The following is a 17,363-nucleotide window of genomic DNA, read 5'->3' as shown; positions in this document are numbered from 1 at the left end:
TGTCATGTTAACTTTGATTACAAGTTCTCCCACAGCAATAAAGTCCATTATTTATGAGGAACATTTTCCCATGCACAACAAGTGTCAGGCTGACCTAGAAGTTGTTCTTTTAGTAAATTACCTCTGGACTTGTTTCTTTGCCAGGACAAGGCTTGCTCATGACTAGAATAAAATACAGCTCATGTTCTAGGGCTCTCTGTAGGTCCTCAAGCAGCCTAAAAGTTTGGCTTTATCACCTCTGTTTTACCATTGGGGAGCAGGATGGGGGGTCCATAAATATCACCTTGAAGATGGGAATCTCTGTGAGATCTGCAGGGCTTGCCCCACATGGGGGACAGAAGCAAGGGACCAAGAGGGGAGCAACACTGACTGGGAAAGCCTTGGCTGGAGATGGCAAAGACAGTAGAGTCCCAAGGAGTTTGGGAAGAGGCTTTTCCTTGTCTGTGTGTGGAGCTGACTTGGGTGCTAAGAGGGTAATAGTAAGGAGAAATACAGCTGGAAAAAAGTTATTACCTGCCAGGGATAAACATTTTGAAGCCTGTGATTTCTGCTGCGGTATAAACTAAAAATATCTGTAACAGGGAGCAGCAAACCTTCTAGACATCATCTTTCCACTGGCCTCTGAGCTGCTCACGTGCTGGACTTGCTTTTTCAGAGGAAAAGAGCTGTAAGGATCCGGGGAGACCAGGATATATCACAGCTTCCATGCCCCAAGAGGAGAAGGGGGCAATCCCAGACAAACCCCTTTCTGTCTGGTTGCTGAATAACCCAAAGCGCATGGGGGTTCTATGCAGATAATTCCTAATGACGCGGATTAGTCATCTCCTATTGCGGTTTAGGGACGTGGTCCAGCTGTCTGGCTTGTAACGAACGTCCTGTTGCTAAAAGCAGAGGCGAGCACAGGACTAATGCAAACAATGTGCTCTTCAGGGAGGTGCAGAAGTCCCCTCAAGCCTGGCCCTGGAGTACTGATTTCTCTTGGCTGAAGCCAAAAGCTGAAGAGAAATCCCACTGCTTTGTGGCTTTGGTACAAAGGGGTAACTAGAGCACTAATGCTTGAAAGCTGCACCGCTTGGCAGGGCTTTCTCATTGTTTCCTAACCCAACAAGTAGAAAATTAGAAAAGTGAAAATAATCCTTCTGCTTACCCTCCAACATGTGCAAGTAGGTCTCTGTCATTGTCCCTGTTTTACCTAGAGGGAAAACTGAGGCAAAATAAGTGCCAAGGCCTTGTGAGTGGGTAAGAGCAAAGCTGGAATGAGCCCCGTGGTGCAGTGCTGAAGGAAAGAGGAGGGTCCCTTGTGGTGATGTTTTCCTGCTTCTCTTGGCCTCAGAAGGGTTAATGTTGGAGTTGGAGACTGTCCCAGGTGGTTTGTGAGGCAGCCATGCATCTGGGTGGAAGAAGTGATCCGAAGCCCTTGTCCCTCTGGTGTCTCAGCATGGGCAAAGCTATCCTCTGGTTATGTTTGACAAGAGCAGCTTTATAAAGCAAGCCACAGAGGTGGGGTCCCACCAGAATACCGTTTCTCATGGCAGTTGAGTTTGGGGGGAGGAGGAGAGGACATGATGGGGGGACTCTGAACTTGGTGCTGGTTTGGGATTCTGCAGTGTGATGTTTTAGGTGCTTCAGCTCTCAGTGCCACGCTGGTGCACAGGCAAATGTGGAGGGGCTGTCACTTCTGCTGGGTCCCTGCCTGCAGCCAGTGCCATCAAGGTCATGCAGCGAGGGTGTCCCTGTGCCATCAGACACCCTTCCACATGGGCATGGCATCAATCAGCTTAGACCCATACCCCAACCTGATCAACCCTCTGGATGTTCAGCAGTGAGTGTACTCAGTACCTTCTGTTCCTCTGAAGCCGCTTCCATTTTAGGTCTAACTGCATGTTTTCCTGGTCTCCGTGTGTGCTTTTATTACAAACAGCAGTCAGCTCTTCAGGGATCTCTGTATAAGATCATGATTCACCTCGTTTGGAAACACTTTTTCCATTTTTTTTCCAACGTTTTCCTTAATCTAAACCAGCGCGCAGGGCTGCTTGCTCCAGGTCCGGGGGCCGAGCTTGGCCGAGCCCGCTGGGGTGCATGGTTCCCAGCCAAGCGGGCAGGAGCAGTTGCCTCCTGTCCCCCTCTTTGATTCCCCTCAGAGGTTCCTCTGAAGCTCGGCAGTTGTGGTCTTTTCATGAAATTAGAAGTTTTGAGGAAGGAGCTCTAAAAATACCTCAAGGAAAGCCTGGGAAGATGCTGATGGGTTTGTGGCAGCTGTGGTGGCCTTGCTTTTTCCTTTCTGAGGCAGATGGCAAGAAAGAGTAAAATACCATTTGTTAGCAGGGCTGGAGGAAATGCCGGTACAAGTATCTTGGAGAAGAAATTATTCCAGAAACGAAGGGAATTACTGTGGTATTTCCTGTCAGGGTTGTCGCTTATTTTGTTTGTGTCGCAGCAGGGCCCACAGGCGCCAGTTGAGTCGTGGGCTCCTCTGTGCCCCATGTCATACGGAAACACACGTGGAGAGGGAAAGCTGCTCAGTACATACAACCCAGGAGATAAATATTTCAATTTTGTGCTTGGTTTTGCCACTCTTCTGCTTCATGGAATGAGTCGCAGAAGATTTGGGTTGGAAGGGGCCTTAAAGATCCATCTGGTTCCAACCCCCTGCCACAGGCAGGGACACCTTCCATTAGACCAAGTTGCTCTAAGCCCCGTCCAACCTGGCCTTGAGCACTGCCAGGGATGGGGCAGCCACAGCTTTTCTGGGCACCCTGTTCTAGTGCACCCTCACAGGGAATAACTTTTTCCTTATATCCAACCTAAATCTCCCCTCTTGCAGTTTAAAACTATTGCCCCTTGTCCTGTCATTACATGTCCTTGTAAAAAGTTTCTCTCCATCTTATAAAGTCCCTTTTATATATTGAAAGATTGTTTTAAGGTCTCCCTAGCGCCTTCTCTTCCCCAGGCTGGGCTTTTTCTTCACATCCTTAGGCAAAGCACCTTGTTCCCTTGTTCCTCAGTTTCCCTGCTTGGTCTGTTACCTGTCTTAGCAATCACTGTGCTCCATGAAACCATTGCAAAAATCCTCTGCCAGAGCTCAGTGTTTAAGGCTCGTGCCTTCTGGCATGGCCTTATCCCTCTCCTCCGCTGTATTTAACACATGCCTTTCTTGTGTGTCTCAGCTTGTTCTCCTACATCAACTAATAATCTCTTGATTGGGGGGAGAACAAGGCTGATGTTAACCTCATTTGACATCTGATGGCAGGGAGGGTAAATAGCACAACTGGGATTGTGCAAGGAGGAATCACTGTTGTCTTCACTCTTCGTAAAATTGCAAAAATGTTTAGGACCCAGCAGCCTCCACCACCTGCACCCCCCTTCTGTGACCTGCCTCGAGCATTTGCATGTTGTATTGAGGTCCTTATGAAGAAGGTGCTGGTCCTGCCTTCCCCTCGATCATGTGTTTGAGGTGCTGGGTGCAGCCTGGCGTGAGACTTTGCTCCAGCCCTTGGCCGTGCCCCGGACTCCCTGCGTAATCTCAAACCAGTTGCTCCAAACCAGATTTCCATGGGTGTAAAAAATCACAGCCTGCTCCGGCATTTAGGAAGTGCTTTGCATCCCCTTGGGACTTCCTAGTGCTTTGGGCACTGCCCACTTTTTTTTTCCCCTTCTCTTTTATGGAAAGAAGTATTTGTTGCTGATAGCAGTGATGAATTCAGCTTTAGCTGTGGGTCAAAAACATGAGAAAGCCAAGGGAAGACTGAAAAATAAAACTGCAATCAACTCCTGGGACTATAGATAAATATATATCCCTCTTCCAAATGCTTGTGAGCATTGGTCTTGGTTTCTTTGAGAGAGGGGAGAGGTTAGTGTGTTATACCAGAAAAATAAAATATCTTTAACAAATGAAGTGGGTTTTCATTTCCCTGTTGCAGACGGTGTGTTTGTTCCTCTGTTCTGAAGTGGAGCTGAGCAGTGTGGGGCAGCTGGCTTACTTCTGTTGGCTTCAAGCCGCAGCACATCAGCCCTGTTGTTGATGTGGAAGAAAAGGATGCAGCAGGGTCGTGGCTTATTGTTTTTTTCCTTTTCTTCTCTCTCTGGAGTTTTGTTACGAGTGTTTTGACATTTTCCAGCCACAAGCTGTTTTTCAAAACTTATTTGTCTGTGAACTTTGTGTTGCTCAGCATAAACAGGCACTGTGTGCTGGGTGCCAGCTCGGTGCAGCGTTCGGGTCTGCACTGAAAGTGAAACCTGTGTTTTGAAAGGTTTCCTGCAGGGAGGCCGGAGCTGTGAGAGCTTTTCCCCTTACACGTCCTGCTCCTTTGTAAGGAGAAACCTCGAAAGTTCCTTGCTCTGGTTTCTTTTTTCTCTTTAGAGAAGGACTTTGTGGAGCTGCATGTGGTGAACCCACACCAGCTGATTCACTGCCAGCATCCAGGAGGGATGAACCAGCCGGGCCCTGTTCAGAGTGGCACATGCAAACAAAAATTGACATAAAAGAGCCATATCTTTCTTTTCCTTTTCCAACAGAGGTAATCCAAGGTGACAGTCCCACCTGTGTGTTTCTCTCTAGAGTGATTTGGATGTTCAACATTGGGTTGGGTATGGTCATCTCTTCTTTTGAGTTTTGGGCTTGTTTAGAGTTAGTTTGGTATCCTTATGCACTGGGCCTGGTTCTAGAAGTGAACCCAGAGTTTGTCCGAATGTTGTGGGTCTGGAGAACTGGCTGTAGACACCAAGGTGATGTAAGTGCCTGTTTAGCACGGGCCTGTAGCATTACTGGAGTGCCCCATTTGGTCACTGTCCCAGCACCGGTTCTTCCCAGCCTTTCTGGAAACACAAAAAATACCACGAGCAGATGTAAAAAGGATGTGTCTCGGATGATCCAACATGTTTACCCCGAATCCGCCTGGGTTTTTTTAAGCTGTTCAACCGAATCGCCTCCAGCCTTGACTTCCTGAACTTTGGTGGGTGTTTGCAGAACTCGAGGAGCTGTCAGTTTAAAAATAAACCTAAGGATGCGTGTCCAACCCAATTTCTTCATTAGAGACAAAGTTGTTTTACTGTGGGTCTGCTTTCCCTCTGAGAGGATGGAAAGTGTGCCTTCATGCGCTGGCAATCCAGGGTTAGAGATAAGGCCCTTGCTCAGGAAGGGCTGTCACCCACCCAGTCAGGGATTATCCCTGTGAGATGCTGGCAGCATGGAACTGAGCCCTCCCTGGACTTACACCTCAGAGGGAGGTGGTGAGCACTCTTTTCTCCATGGGGATAGAACTACTATTTGAGGAAGCTTGTGTGCACTAGTAGGGGCAAAGCCCTGTTTAAGTGGGGTGGCTAAACCTGGTCTGGGAAGTAAAGAGGGTTTTGATTTTCCTTGGAGATCATCGGAAAGTCCTGGAATGAGCCAAGGAGTGCTAAAAGGATGCCTGGCTTCGTCTGAGGGGCTGAATGAATGAAAAGGTTCCTGTGGTCTCGATCACTGCTAAACCTGCACAAATAGAGAATGGGTTGAAGTGGGTTTTACTAGTCCCTAGTAAACACACAGCTGTTTATCCAGTCTGTCTGTGACTCTGCTGGCTCTTTGGGCAAATTTAACGATTTCTCTTGAGGTGAGCAACAGGTCAGTTCAGGGTGGGCATTTACTGTGTATAGTGAAGTTGTACCTGATATACTTTGTGTTTTCTAGGTCCTAACAAAGTAACAGCCACCACCACCCCAGCACTATTGCTTTTAAAATCCAAGACTGTCTTGGATTTCCATTATAGGATGGAAAATACATAGAAAAAACTCTGCTTCCATTATAGGATGCTTGCTTTACTTCTAATTTCTTTGCCCCAAATATTCCTGTGTTCCATTAAGCGTCCTCTGAGCTTTGCTTTGCTTGTTGAGTTTCCAACAGAAAAGTACTGGGGTAAAACCATGGGAAGCGCTGAAGATGGACAAACACGTTTGCCTCTTTGATAACAGCGCCTTGTTCCCAACTGAGTTCAGAGCATTCACAGTTTTCCACTCTTATTAATGCATTTTATTAAAACTAACAGTTACCCACACGCGTGTCCTCTTGTTTACAGAAGACATTATTTTCTGACAAGCATGTTTATCAGCAGTATGGCATTTCCCCAAAGTCAGTGTGTCCAGCAGGCAGCTTGACCCTAAATAGACCAGATGCCCAGTAGCCTTAGGGGAGTCTCCCCAAGAACTCCTGTCAGCTTTGGATCTGCGAGTCAATCTGGGATGCGGTTTGGGACCTAACCATTTTCTGCTTTTCTTTCAGCAGCGGAATGTCAGGATCAAGTTTGAATATGAAGGAGAGAAAAGGTATGTACCCAAGCCAGTCACCCGCTTGTGTGGGGACAAATTACCTATTTTACCCAATGTCATCCCACTGACTTCAGCCAGCTGCAGATGAGCTCACAGCAAGATTCATTCCCCTAAAATCAACTAGAGTTTTATATGCAAGAGCTTTGCCTCGTCATCCCATTTGCCACAAGTATCTCCTGGGATTTGCATTCAGGCAAAGTGGTTCGAAGCTGGAAGTCATTAAATGCCTCTTACCAGGGACATAGGGTGCACACTTGGATCCTTTTCTCTTTTTAGTTCTTGAGCTCTGCTGAACCACAGCTGAGCTGCAGCCCTACAGAAATGTGTCCTTTGATTAGCAGCCTATGACACTTACTTAAGATAACCAGGTTTTGGGCATGGGTCCCATAAAAATAGAGCTGGGAGTTAAAGCTTGCCCGCCCTTCCCTGCGTGACATTTCCATGGAATCACCTCTGCTTGGTGCTCAGTGACTGTGGCAGGGCAGGACACAGGGCTGGTAACTCACAGGCTGATGGTCCAAGTTGCATGTTAAAGCCAAAGAAAATTTAAGGAATGTTACTGTAGGGCTAGACTGTACCTGCTGATATGTGTCTATAGAGCTGCTGCATGTGATGGTACAGGAGAGTTGCAGGATGCCAAACTGCATCTCTTCCATCCTTCCCCCCTATTCAGCGCTACTTGCTGAAAATGGAGATGATAAATCACTGACCAGTGCCTGATCCTGGGCCTTCTCCAGTGCAGGGCTGCTGGACTTCCTTCTTTTCTGCCTGTGTTTCACAGTAGGGGGAGGAGCAGAAAAGCTGCACTAGGATTTTTGGTAGATATTCTTGCAGGGTACATCAAGTTCCTTTTTGAGCACAGGAGATGAGCAGCATTTCTGAGTGTGAAAGCAAGCAGCAAGCTTTATGTTTTATGATAGAAGAATACAAGTTCTTTCTTCTGTATTGTTAGTCTAACCCCAAATTCTAGTATGCCTTTATTAAATTGAAACTATTGTTGTATTTGTTTATGTATACAGGATTATCCAGTTTCCAAGACCAGTCAGATTCAAAGAAGTGGTGCAGAAGGTCACAGATGCTTTTGGACAGACGATGGACTTAGTCTGTGTGAACAACGAGGTACTCTTCTCCTAATTGCTAAAGGGGGAGGTTTAGGGTGCCTGGTGCCCATTTCAGAATTGGGCAGCGGGTTTGTTCTTAAGGCCCTTGTTTAGTCTTATACATGCATGTGAAGAAAAACAATCTTATTTTGTGGTTCCCAGCTAGTGAGCATGCAAGAGCTGTTGTCTGGACACAGCTCAGTTGGATTCTCATACCCCAAGCCAGGTTCTTTCTTCTCAAATGATTTCAATTAAGGCCTGTTAAATGGTGGCACAGGAACATTTTCTTTCCCCCAGAACAAAAAAATCTGTGTAACTCAAACAGGGGGGAGGAATTAAGTAACTGAGGTGATGGATGCATTGTCAGTTGAGCTGTGCAGTCAGCAGCAAGAGGTGCTTTCCCATCAACACCCTTGGGGCAATAGGACCACCTTTCAGAATGTGCCTGGCTTGTGAGAACACGCTCAGGGCAGAGAGGAGAACGGCTGAGACCAGACGGCTTTCCTGAAGTGGCTGTAGGCTACTGTGTGTTTGGGTTGGATGTGAAGCCTTTCTATCTTGGGGGCGATGCAGGAACATGGTGAAGTCCAGAGCATGATGGACAGTGCTGCTGACACAGTGTACATTACACTGACTGTTTCACCCCAAAACCCCAGAATGGTATGCATGTTCTCGTAGCTAGGTCTGCACTAAAATGTGCATCACTGAAGATTTCTCTAGCAGATCCTGTGGCCATATACAGGCAGCCAAGGAACCCTTCTTCTGCAGTCCTTGCATTTTAAGGCTTGAAGACCTTTCTTCTCCATCCTTCTTTAGAATGGCCACTGTGTTTTTCTAGCTTTGTCTTTGAGCCCAGCACTGTGTCTGAAAGGAGGGTACTGATGTGGGCCTTTACCTAGAAGGGGGCAATCCTTGGCATCTGTTTTAGTGTGCTCAATGTGGCATCTTGCTCTATAAGCTGGGCAAGCACCTGGAGTCACTGAACTCTCAAGGTGGGTTTGGCTTTGGGAAGGAGGAGAGTGAGCCAGATGACAAATAGGTGGGCTTTTAAATACAAATGCTTTTGGATCTATGCTGACAGCTGGCTTGTTCAAGTATTAGTTGTATATTACTAACAGCTTTTCATTAAAGTATGAATGGAGAGAGAGGTTGCAAAGAGAACTTTCCCTCTCTTTTTTAAGTTTTCTTTTCTCCCTTCTGTTTCAATGCAGATTTGATCCACAAAAAAAAAGTTGCTATTCTTCTATAATAGGTACCTCATGATACCAAAGTGTCCGCTGGGTTTTGGCTTTGAATGTAGCCAGGTTTCTAATCTTGGGCATTCTCTGACAGCCCTCCCGGGAAAAGCCTGCCATTGAATTCTCCAGGAATGATTCATTTCATTCCAGGTTTCTTTCCACTGCAAGAGGAATTTTTTCCAACCACAGCAAACAGAAGCTTAAATAAAGCTTAAATAATGCATTTTATCCCATGTTAGAGACTGTCTTCCTGGGCACGTGCACAGCACATAGCAGGAACATGAGCAGTCCTTTGAGTACTCCTAATTTCTTAGGGTTGAAGGATGACTTCCGGTGTTTCGGTTTTCTCTGCACAAAAATTCCTTCTGTGAGAACCCACACCTTTGGGAAGAGGTCTGAGCAGTAGTAATTCAGAGTCGTTATTGTGGAAACACTATGAACAGACAGAAGTGACCTTTGGGGAGATAGCCTGCATGTCCACATGGTGACACCTTAGCATCTGGCTCCTAGTGTCTTCTGGGGCAGGTTTTTGAGTCTCATGACTGCAAGTCTCAGAGATAGCCTGACCACAGACTCATTACAATTAAATGTTTCACCCTCTCTTCATGCTCAAAGGGAACTGTGCAGTAATTCTTTGTTGCCATCAAATGTTTTTCTTGCAGTAGCACCTTGTAGACCAAAAATACATTGAGGTCAATAGGGACCCTACAAAAGCTCACTAAATGTCAGTCCCTGTCCCAGTGAAGCAGGAGTCCTGAAGCCAAGATCAGCGAGATGAGCATGCCAGCTGGGTGGAGCAGGGGCATGCATGAATCACATCCTGGTAGGACCATGGAATCAGCAGGCTTGGGCTGGTAAAGATAAGAGTGGGGCCTGGCCAGGGATGTACCGCATGGGGCATGTCTGCATGTTAGTACTAGGCTGGGCTCATCTTTCCAATGAGCAGGACAGCAAGATCTGGCCTGGCCATGGGCAGCGTGGTGTGGTGTTAGACAGTTTGAAAGGCTGGCTTCTGACGGAATTTGATCTGTATGCACTGCTAAACAGCTGCTCCAGGTGTGACTGTTACCTTGTCATTTGTCCCATCTCCATGACCAACTTATGATCTGACCTTGGGCGTAACACTGAGCCTCGGTGTGCCACCAGTTCCCTTCTGACCACCCCTTGCTTGTCTCCCTGAGGTGGCCCATCAGCATCATTTTGGGTGATGGAGGGTTAAGGAGAGTTAAAGCCTGGGGTAGTAGTAGAAGCTCCATTATAGGGGGGGGGGGAGATAAAGGCATATTTAACAAACATTTGTCGAGAATTGTTGATGCCAGTTGGTCCTGCATTGGGCAGGAAGATGAACTAATTGACCTCTCAGATTTTTCCCCAACCCTGTTTCCTACTATTCTTTGGCTTTTTGCAGTGTCTTAGAGTGAGGTCTAGTAAATACTGTTGTAGTTGGTGAAAACTCGCCCTTTGCACTCACTTTCTTAGACTGCAGTGGGTTGACTGCAAAGTCCTGTACTAAAACATTAAGAGTATACTATTTAAAAGGAAGAAGAAAATCTAATAAGCTCTGTTTAGTGAAACTTTTGTGTAGGTAAGCTTTAATGTTCATCACGGCTGCTCACTTTGCAGGCAGAATAAACCCAGTTACTGGAAATGCACCCTGTCAATTACAGACATGGTTCTGCATGAATCTATATTTAGTTTCATGCCTAGTAGGTATCTGTTTCTGATATCTGTATGTGCCACAGTCTGGAAGCCAAATGGAGCAAAATCTATTTGCCAGATGTGGGTAATAGGTAAAGCCAAGCTAAATACTGGCTCCAGTCTCTTTTACAGGAGGGCAATTTCTGCCTGATGTTTTTGGCTTCTCTGAAGCAGGCATGCAAACGCATTAATGTTGTGATATTGGAGTGAGATGGAGTGACCTGCAGAACATTCTGTTCAGAGCAGCAGCAGAGGGATTGCTCTGAACGCTTGTGAGGAGCTCAGTAAAGGGATGGGTGAGCAATGGGACTGTACTTACAGTGCAGAGTCAAATTCTGCTTAGTGGTGAAATGAGGGGGAGCAGCATTCCACCATCTCCTTTCTGTTTGGTAAGTGTCTGCTTGGTGCACCTGTGGAGCCCTTGTGAACTTCAAGAGGGTTAAGCAGTGCACCAAGAGAATCTCTTTAGCTGTCCTGCTTAAGGAAGCAGACTGAGAACAGCTGCAAAGCATTTGGAAGACATGTTCAATACCATCTTTGTCTTATATCTGCTGTGAACACGGGTGATTCATTCAGATCTCAAAGTTTAACCGTGAGTCATGGTCTAACCATTTACTCCATGGACCTGCTGAAAGCCCTAAATGGTTGATATCTACCTGGTGAGTACTTTCAATCGTGTCCAAGCCCTGTCCCAGACTGGGAACCTGTTTCCAGCCTTGCTTGTCTGGCCCAGCCCAGACAAGGCTGGTGTTGGTGTTCTCTGTGAACCTTCCAGCTGGTTAGGTCCCTTGCTTGGGAGGTAAAGGACATCCTCCTGAACTTTTCCCCATCCAGTTTAGTTGAGAACTCAAGTCCCTACAGCCTGTAGGAAATCCTGGGGCAAGGCTTTCTTAAGAGTCTCTCTTGGAATCTTTTTCCTACACAAAAATAACTAGTTTTCAGACTAAGGGTGCGCAGCCTCGTTATCTCTCTTCCTAGGTGAATGTGCTAAATGCTTTGTCCTAGAGTCTCTTTTTCTGTCTTTTTGTAGAAACTTCTTAAGCACATTTGCATACTTTATACCAGAAGAGCACTTCTAGCTCAAGCTGGAGTTCACTGCTTAAATATCTTTTGAGAACTGGCCTTGCCTTAGCAATTACCATTGCTTCCAGCAATTACACCTAACAGGTTCATTTTTTCACCTGTTAATCCCATTTCTGGATATCCAACTCTCCAATGCCAAGCTATGGGGGTCCTGGGCATCTAATTTGGGACTGTATAGTCTACAGAATAGCTGGTTGTATAAAACTTAGTCATTATAGTGTGCCTTTGCAGACCTGGCTTTTTGTATCTTGAAGCTGGGTGACTGCGGTAGGTATAAGCTGAAGACTCCCTGCTATCCACAGCTGCAGGAGCTTGGTTTTCTTGGGACATTTTGGGCCCCTCGCTGCAAGAGAGACATTGAGCTGCTGGAGTGGGTCCAGAGAAGGCCAACAGAGCTGGTGAAGGGTCTGGAGCACAAGTGTGATGAGGAGCGGCTGAGGGAACTGGGGTGTTTAGTCTGGAGAAAAGGAGGCTCAGAGGAGACCTTGTCACTCTCTACAACTACCTGAAAGGAGGTTGTAGTGAGGTGGGGGTCAGTTTCGTCTCCCAAGTAACAACTGATAGGATGGGAAATGGCCTTAAGTTGTGCCAGGGGAGGTTTAGATTGGCTATTAGGAAAAATTTCTTTACTGAAAGGGTTGTCAAGCACTGGAACAGGCTGCCCGGGGAAGGAATTGTCGCCATCCCTTGAAGTATTTAGACGATGTGCAAATATGTGGCATTTAGGGACATGGTTTAGCGGTGGGCTTGACATTGTTAGGTTTATAGTTGGGCTCAATGATTTTAAGGTCTTTTCCAACCTAAATGATTACATGGTTCTATGACAATGTTAATCCTGATCTTTATCATATAAAATAGGTGGCCTGCATATGGCTCAGTTCCCTGTCTGCAAAATGGGGATGAAAGATAACCTTCCTATCACACAGGAGAGGAGAAACTCAATCCAAACCTTGAGGTGCCTATGCTGTAAGAACAGCAGCCATGTGCACATCTAAGATGGAAGTTGATGGGCTCAGGCTGTGATCCCTGGGAGAAGGATGGTAGCAGTACAGGAGGTGACTCTAGCAGTTTCCTGAGCTGAAACCTCATCTCTGTTGGCCAGGGCCCACAGTTTTCCCTTGACCTGGTCATCCTTGAACTCCTAGCCTCAGGGCACACAGTCCGAGTGTGCTTGCCTGTAGGCCAACAGCCAAACCCTTGGCAACGCCCTGGGATCAAAAAGGTAGACACAGGCGGCTTTTGAGTGTCGTCTTCTGTGGTGGTTGATCTGAGGTGCGTTTGCTGTGGCTGGTGGCATGAACCCTCATCACCTGGAGGCCTGAGTTGCCTTTCGGGAGTTCTGGGCAGCTGTGGCTCCCAGTAACACCAGTGAGAGCCTACTGGGTGTTGTGGCCGCTCGGTCCCTTTGGTAGGTGGAACTGTTGTGTACTTTGGCACGAGCATAAGTATAACATATGTCGTTGGCTGGATCCAGTGCCTGAGGCAACCTACAGAGGCCGAGGCCTGGTTTGTATGAGATTAGGCAGAATGCCCCTGAATGAGGGGTAGAAAAGTTGCGTGTTTAATCTTAGCCCAGGGCAGCAAAAGGCCACAGAGCCCCTCTGAAGCACAGCTGTGTTGGGCACTGGAAACTTTGCAGGCTGTCTGCAGGACGTGGTACACCACACAGGAGGGTCAGATTCCCTTTGGAGATACGAGAGCAATAGTCTGCCACTTACCAGGAACATATCAGGACCTTTAGCTGCCTGATAAACATGGCACTGTTTAGGTCTCTGTTCTATTTACCTTGTAAAGAGCAGAAGCTGAATTTGTCTTGCTGGAAGTTGAAGTGGTTCTTGGAGGGAGAGCAACGCACATCCTTCATATTAAAAGGGAAGAGACCTACTTGTGAGATGTTCCCTGATTTCACGTGATGCCCAAGCACTAGGGAGGCTGTCAGTGCACAGGAACAGCAGTAGGGAAGGCCACTGAGGATCTACCAGAGTAAATTCTTGGTTGCAGCTCACTGCTTTCTTGAAGCACCATTCTCTGGCCATCTTCCCAGGAAGAAACCCAGAAAGAATGTGCGGGGCTGTTTTGGGCCTGGGCAGCAGCAGGTCTTGCCTACAACTCCAAGATCAGAACAGCCCCAGAATAGCAGGCAACAAGCCTAAGGTTTAATCTCAGCCCTCTCTTCTTCCCACTGGCTGAATTGGTGATGTGACCTTTAAGCTCTCTCTTTGCAGATGTTTTTTGCTGTGATTTTTTGCATCTGTTCCATGGTAGATGAGAACTTGGAAGAAAACACTAGAGCTCAGCAAGCTGGAGGGCATAAGGCATCTGTTTTCTGTCCACCTTCTTGGGTTCCTCCCTTGTCCCCTCATTCCCAAGCTGCTCACTGCAAGGATCTGGCTTCCTCTGTTTACCCAAAAGTGTGACACTACCATGCTCTGGTGTTTGTTCAATTCCTTCCAGCTCCTGATCCCGCTGAAATCCCAGGAAGATTTGGACGAAGCGATGGAACAGTTGGAGCTGAGCCCTTCCCTGAAGAGCCTGAGGATCCTTGTGAGCGCTCCAAAGAAAGCGAATGTGAGCCCTTCACCTTCTCTGCTCTTTTGTATCCGGAGCGAGATGCCTTGTTATTGTGTTGGGGAGTGGAAATGAGTCTCCTGATGGTGGAGAGCAGAGGGCAAGCTGGTCATGAGAGGGGTCAGCCCTGCTCTGGCTCAGCTGCTCAGAAATCCTCTTGTGGTGGCAGTCCAGAGCCTGAGCTCAGCTCCCTCTCGCTCCTCCTGCATCCTGTGAAGGGTTAAATACTGTACTGATCCTTAGGCAAAGTTAAACCCCAAGAGAACCCCTTGTGCTTTCTGCCTGGGGTTGCTGTCATCATTCCTTCGTAGCCTCTCCTTCATGTGCAGGGTGGTGCCCTGGCCCTTGCCATGCTTTCTGGCAGCATGGGGACTGTTCCCTCCATATCATGCTTCAATATTGAAGGCCAGGAAGAGCAAACTGGAGAATCCCTCGGTCTCCTGCAGGACTGCCCTTTTTTCCCCCCCCATATTTATTTATTGGGTTTTTGTGAGCTCAGTGGTTTTGCAGTTAAGCCTGTTAACTTGACCTCGCCTGCACAGGGTGTCTTGCCAAAGCACATGTCGTGCTGCCCCAAGCACAGGCTGTAAAGCAAGGGATTTGCAGATGTTGCAACTCCGATTTTTTTTTTTTCCTTATATTTCCTAGAAGTACCAGAGAGACTGGGAGTCTTGAAGTTCATAGTGCTTGTCCTCATGCTTACCGCTGGTGCTCGCAGCTCCTGGAACTTCTCCACTGCTTTTGAGAGGCTCAGAAAGTGCAGGGACCAGAGTCCCAGGGGAAAACAGCCATCAGCTGGAGCTTCCTAAATCCTGGGCAGAATTGGGGTGACCTACCCTAGCAGCTGTGGGAACACAGCAGTATTGCAAGTTAGCTACTAAGAGCAGGGAAGCTGGGTAGGGTCATGCATATGTTTGAGAGCGGCTCCATCTCTTCCTGAGGCATGTAACCATGCTCCTGCATATAACATATGGAACATATGGTTACATATGGTTACATACGGAACATACAGTTCCAGGGTCATACATAAAATATCAGAAAATGACAGCACACTGTAGTATGTTATCCTAGTAAGACGTGGCCACTACCATTTAATTTACCAGCTGGATATGCATTTCCTTGCTCTCCCCCTTATCTGTTTTCCCTAGCAGGGCCTGATCCTCCAATCTCTGTTCCTGTGCTCTGTTACAGAGGAACCTCTATAGTGCCTAGGCTGCCACTGGAGACATAGGGAGCATGGAGGAGAGGCTCTGATTTGGGGATTACAAACCTGGGTTCAGGCCAGGGATCAGTCTCTTCACCTGTCTGGAAATAATGCAGTGTAGGAACAGTCTTTTATGTCAGCTGTCTGTATTTACCATTACCAACTGGAGCTTAATCTTAATTAGAGTATTGCGATAACAGATGTGAATTGTTTGTGAATGACTTTTGGGTCACTCTAGATTACGTGCATGTCTTTTTGTTTGTTTGTTTTTGTTGGGTTTTGGTTTTGTTTTTAATAGTTCGTGGGTTTTAGGGTCATGGTGTGTCCACAAGGGCTCTGGCCAAGTCTGATCATTCCCTTTGTCTGATTACCAGCTCCTCCAGCCGAACAACAGTAAACAGCATGAAATGAGGATCTCCAGATCCATGGGTGATATCATGGGATCCCTGTACAAAGACTCCGAGAGGACGCGGAAGTATTCAACAGGTCAGCGAAATGCAATGGTCTGTGGGGTGCTTTGTGCTATTACAAGCTGGCCACCACCTCCTTCCTCTTTTCTGTCACAACTCTGTACCTGCTACAGTCTGGGTGTCCACCCTGATGTCTCCCATCAGTAACTCAGTGCAGTTGCTGCTTATCCTCAGCCTGAGGAAGAGGCTTTGCAAGCTGCACAGCTCAGATGAGGTGGTGCTGAGCAGAGAGAGGGTCATGTTGGGCATGAAAGCTAAGAAGAGGAGGGCATGAGGTGTAATTTGAGGGGGGAAATGCAGTGATAAAAATCTCCAGAGAATTCAGAGCTACTGAGCTTTATCAAAATGAAGAGTGAGGATCTACGGAAAGCCAAGACTTTTTTGACACCTTGACATACTCTTTTAGCTCCCTGCCGTTGTTGTCTCCCCCTTTCCCAGTTAGCAGGCTAATATAGCTGAATGCACTTGGGCTCCTTTGCTCCCGAGCTGGGATCAGCTTCACCACATAAGAAGCTTCACAAATATGTGTCTCCACGCCGTCAATCTGTTCTTGCTGGTGAAATGAAGTCTATGGTAGCTGCTTTTCTGGTTTCTCAGGAGAAAGGATGTGCGCAGTGTTTTGCAGTGGTTGCATTTCAGATGAAGGGGAGCATCCCTTTCCTTCAGAAGTGCTGGGAAGTAGGTACCTGCAGCCTCCGAAGCCAGGCTGGCAAATGCCTCCTCTCTTCTTGCAGCCCTGGAGGGACTGGAGTTTATTCATAGCCTTGTGTGGTCTTTTGTTGGTTTTCTGTGCTTGAGTTTATGCTTTTCTTGCTTTCTAAAATGCTCTGAGTTTTTTGAAATGACAAGTACTTTTGATAAGCTGTCTGTTAGTACCTTTTGTGTGAAGAACCTCGTAGGATTTTGTGGAGAGCAGGGTGCCTTGTGCAAAATTGGTATAACAACCCTGTAATTTATTCATTTTATAACCTGTAGTCAGCATAATGATTTTGTCATACAGTGACTGTTCTCTGCCATGTCTGTGGGTGCTGGTTACAGGGTAATTTCTATAGATCCTTACTGTTGCCATGCAATGATTTGACAGCTGTAGAAATGACCGCATCAGAGGCTTTGAATAAAGTGGGACCTTCTTATACAAATATACATGAAGATATATTTAATCCTTCAAAGATCCTCTGTACTTATATGGCAGTAAATACTTCCAAACTCTTTTCTCTGTACAACAGAAGAGCATTTTTCTCCTAGGATTTGCCTTTTTTCTTTCTCATATCCTGTGGTTTGCTGCATCTCGGATGATACATAGGAAATGTTCTTCTAGGGCAGGTCCAGCATAGCCCCTTGTGCAGCCATGCCCAACTCTTACTGAAGCCAAGGGTGGGTGGTACATGTACAAGAGCTCTCTTTGGGCCTGATGTTTCAATGTGCTAGGCCTGTTTTTTCTATTGTGGCTTTTTTTTTTAGGTCACACTGCTGTTGAGAGTTTGCCCAGGATCTGGCAGAGTCACTAGATTACGCTGAATGAAATGCACACACAACTACATAGTAAGGCACAGAGCCTCAGCAGAAATAGTATTTGGGTGAAACATCTCTGCTGCTCTCTTTCTTTTTGGCACTTGTTAAGCTGTTAATGTAAACCAGCAAAGAGCTGTGGCACCAGGAATTGTCACTGATGTGTAAACTGAGCGTGATGGGCAGA

The 17,363-nt window shown here is 46.9% G+C and overlaps 1 protein-coding gene across 2 annotated transcripts in view; it reads left to right on the top strand.

Moving 5' to 3' along the window:
• LOC115609418 (mitogen-activated protein kinase kinase kinase 3-like) overlaps positions 1 to 17,363 on the top strand; it is an 80,518-nt gene that overhangs the window by 40,326 nt on the left and 22,829 nt on the right. Inside the window, exons 4-7 of one of the 2 annotated variants that reach the window (XM_030489615.2) lie at positions 6,260 to 6,303; positions 7,326 to 7,425; positions 13,880 to 13,993; positions 15,572 to 15,683. In XM_030489615.2, the coding sequence (XP_030345475.1) occupies positions 6,260 to 6,303; positions 7,326 to 7,425; positions 13,880 to 13,993; positions 15,572 to 15,683 (370 nt within the window). The remainder of the gene's footprint in view (positions 1 to 6,259; positions 6,304 to 7,325; positions 7,426 to 13,879; positions 13,994 to 15,571; positions 15,684 to 17,363) is intronic. The other variant, XM_030489626.1, reaches the window with a different exon arrangement.

The sequence above is a fragment of the Strigops habroptila genome, chromosome 1 (genome assembly GCF_004027225.2).
Source record: "Strigops habroptila isolate Jane chromosome 1, bStrHab1.2.pri, whole genome shotgun sequence".
NCBI lineage: Eukaryota > Metazoa > Chordata > Aves > Psittaciformes > Psittacidae > Strigops > Strigops habroptila.
This window is presented reverse-complemented; position numbering and strand designations above follow the sequence as displayed.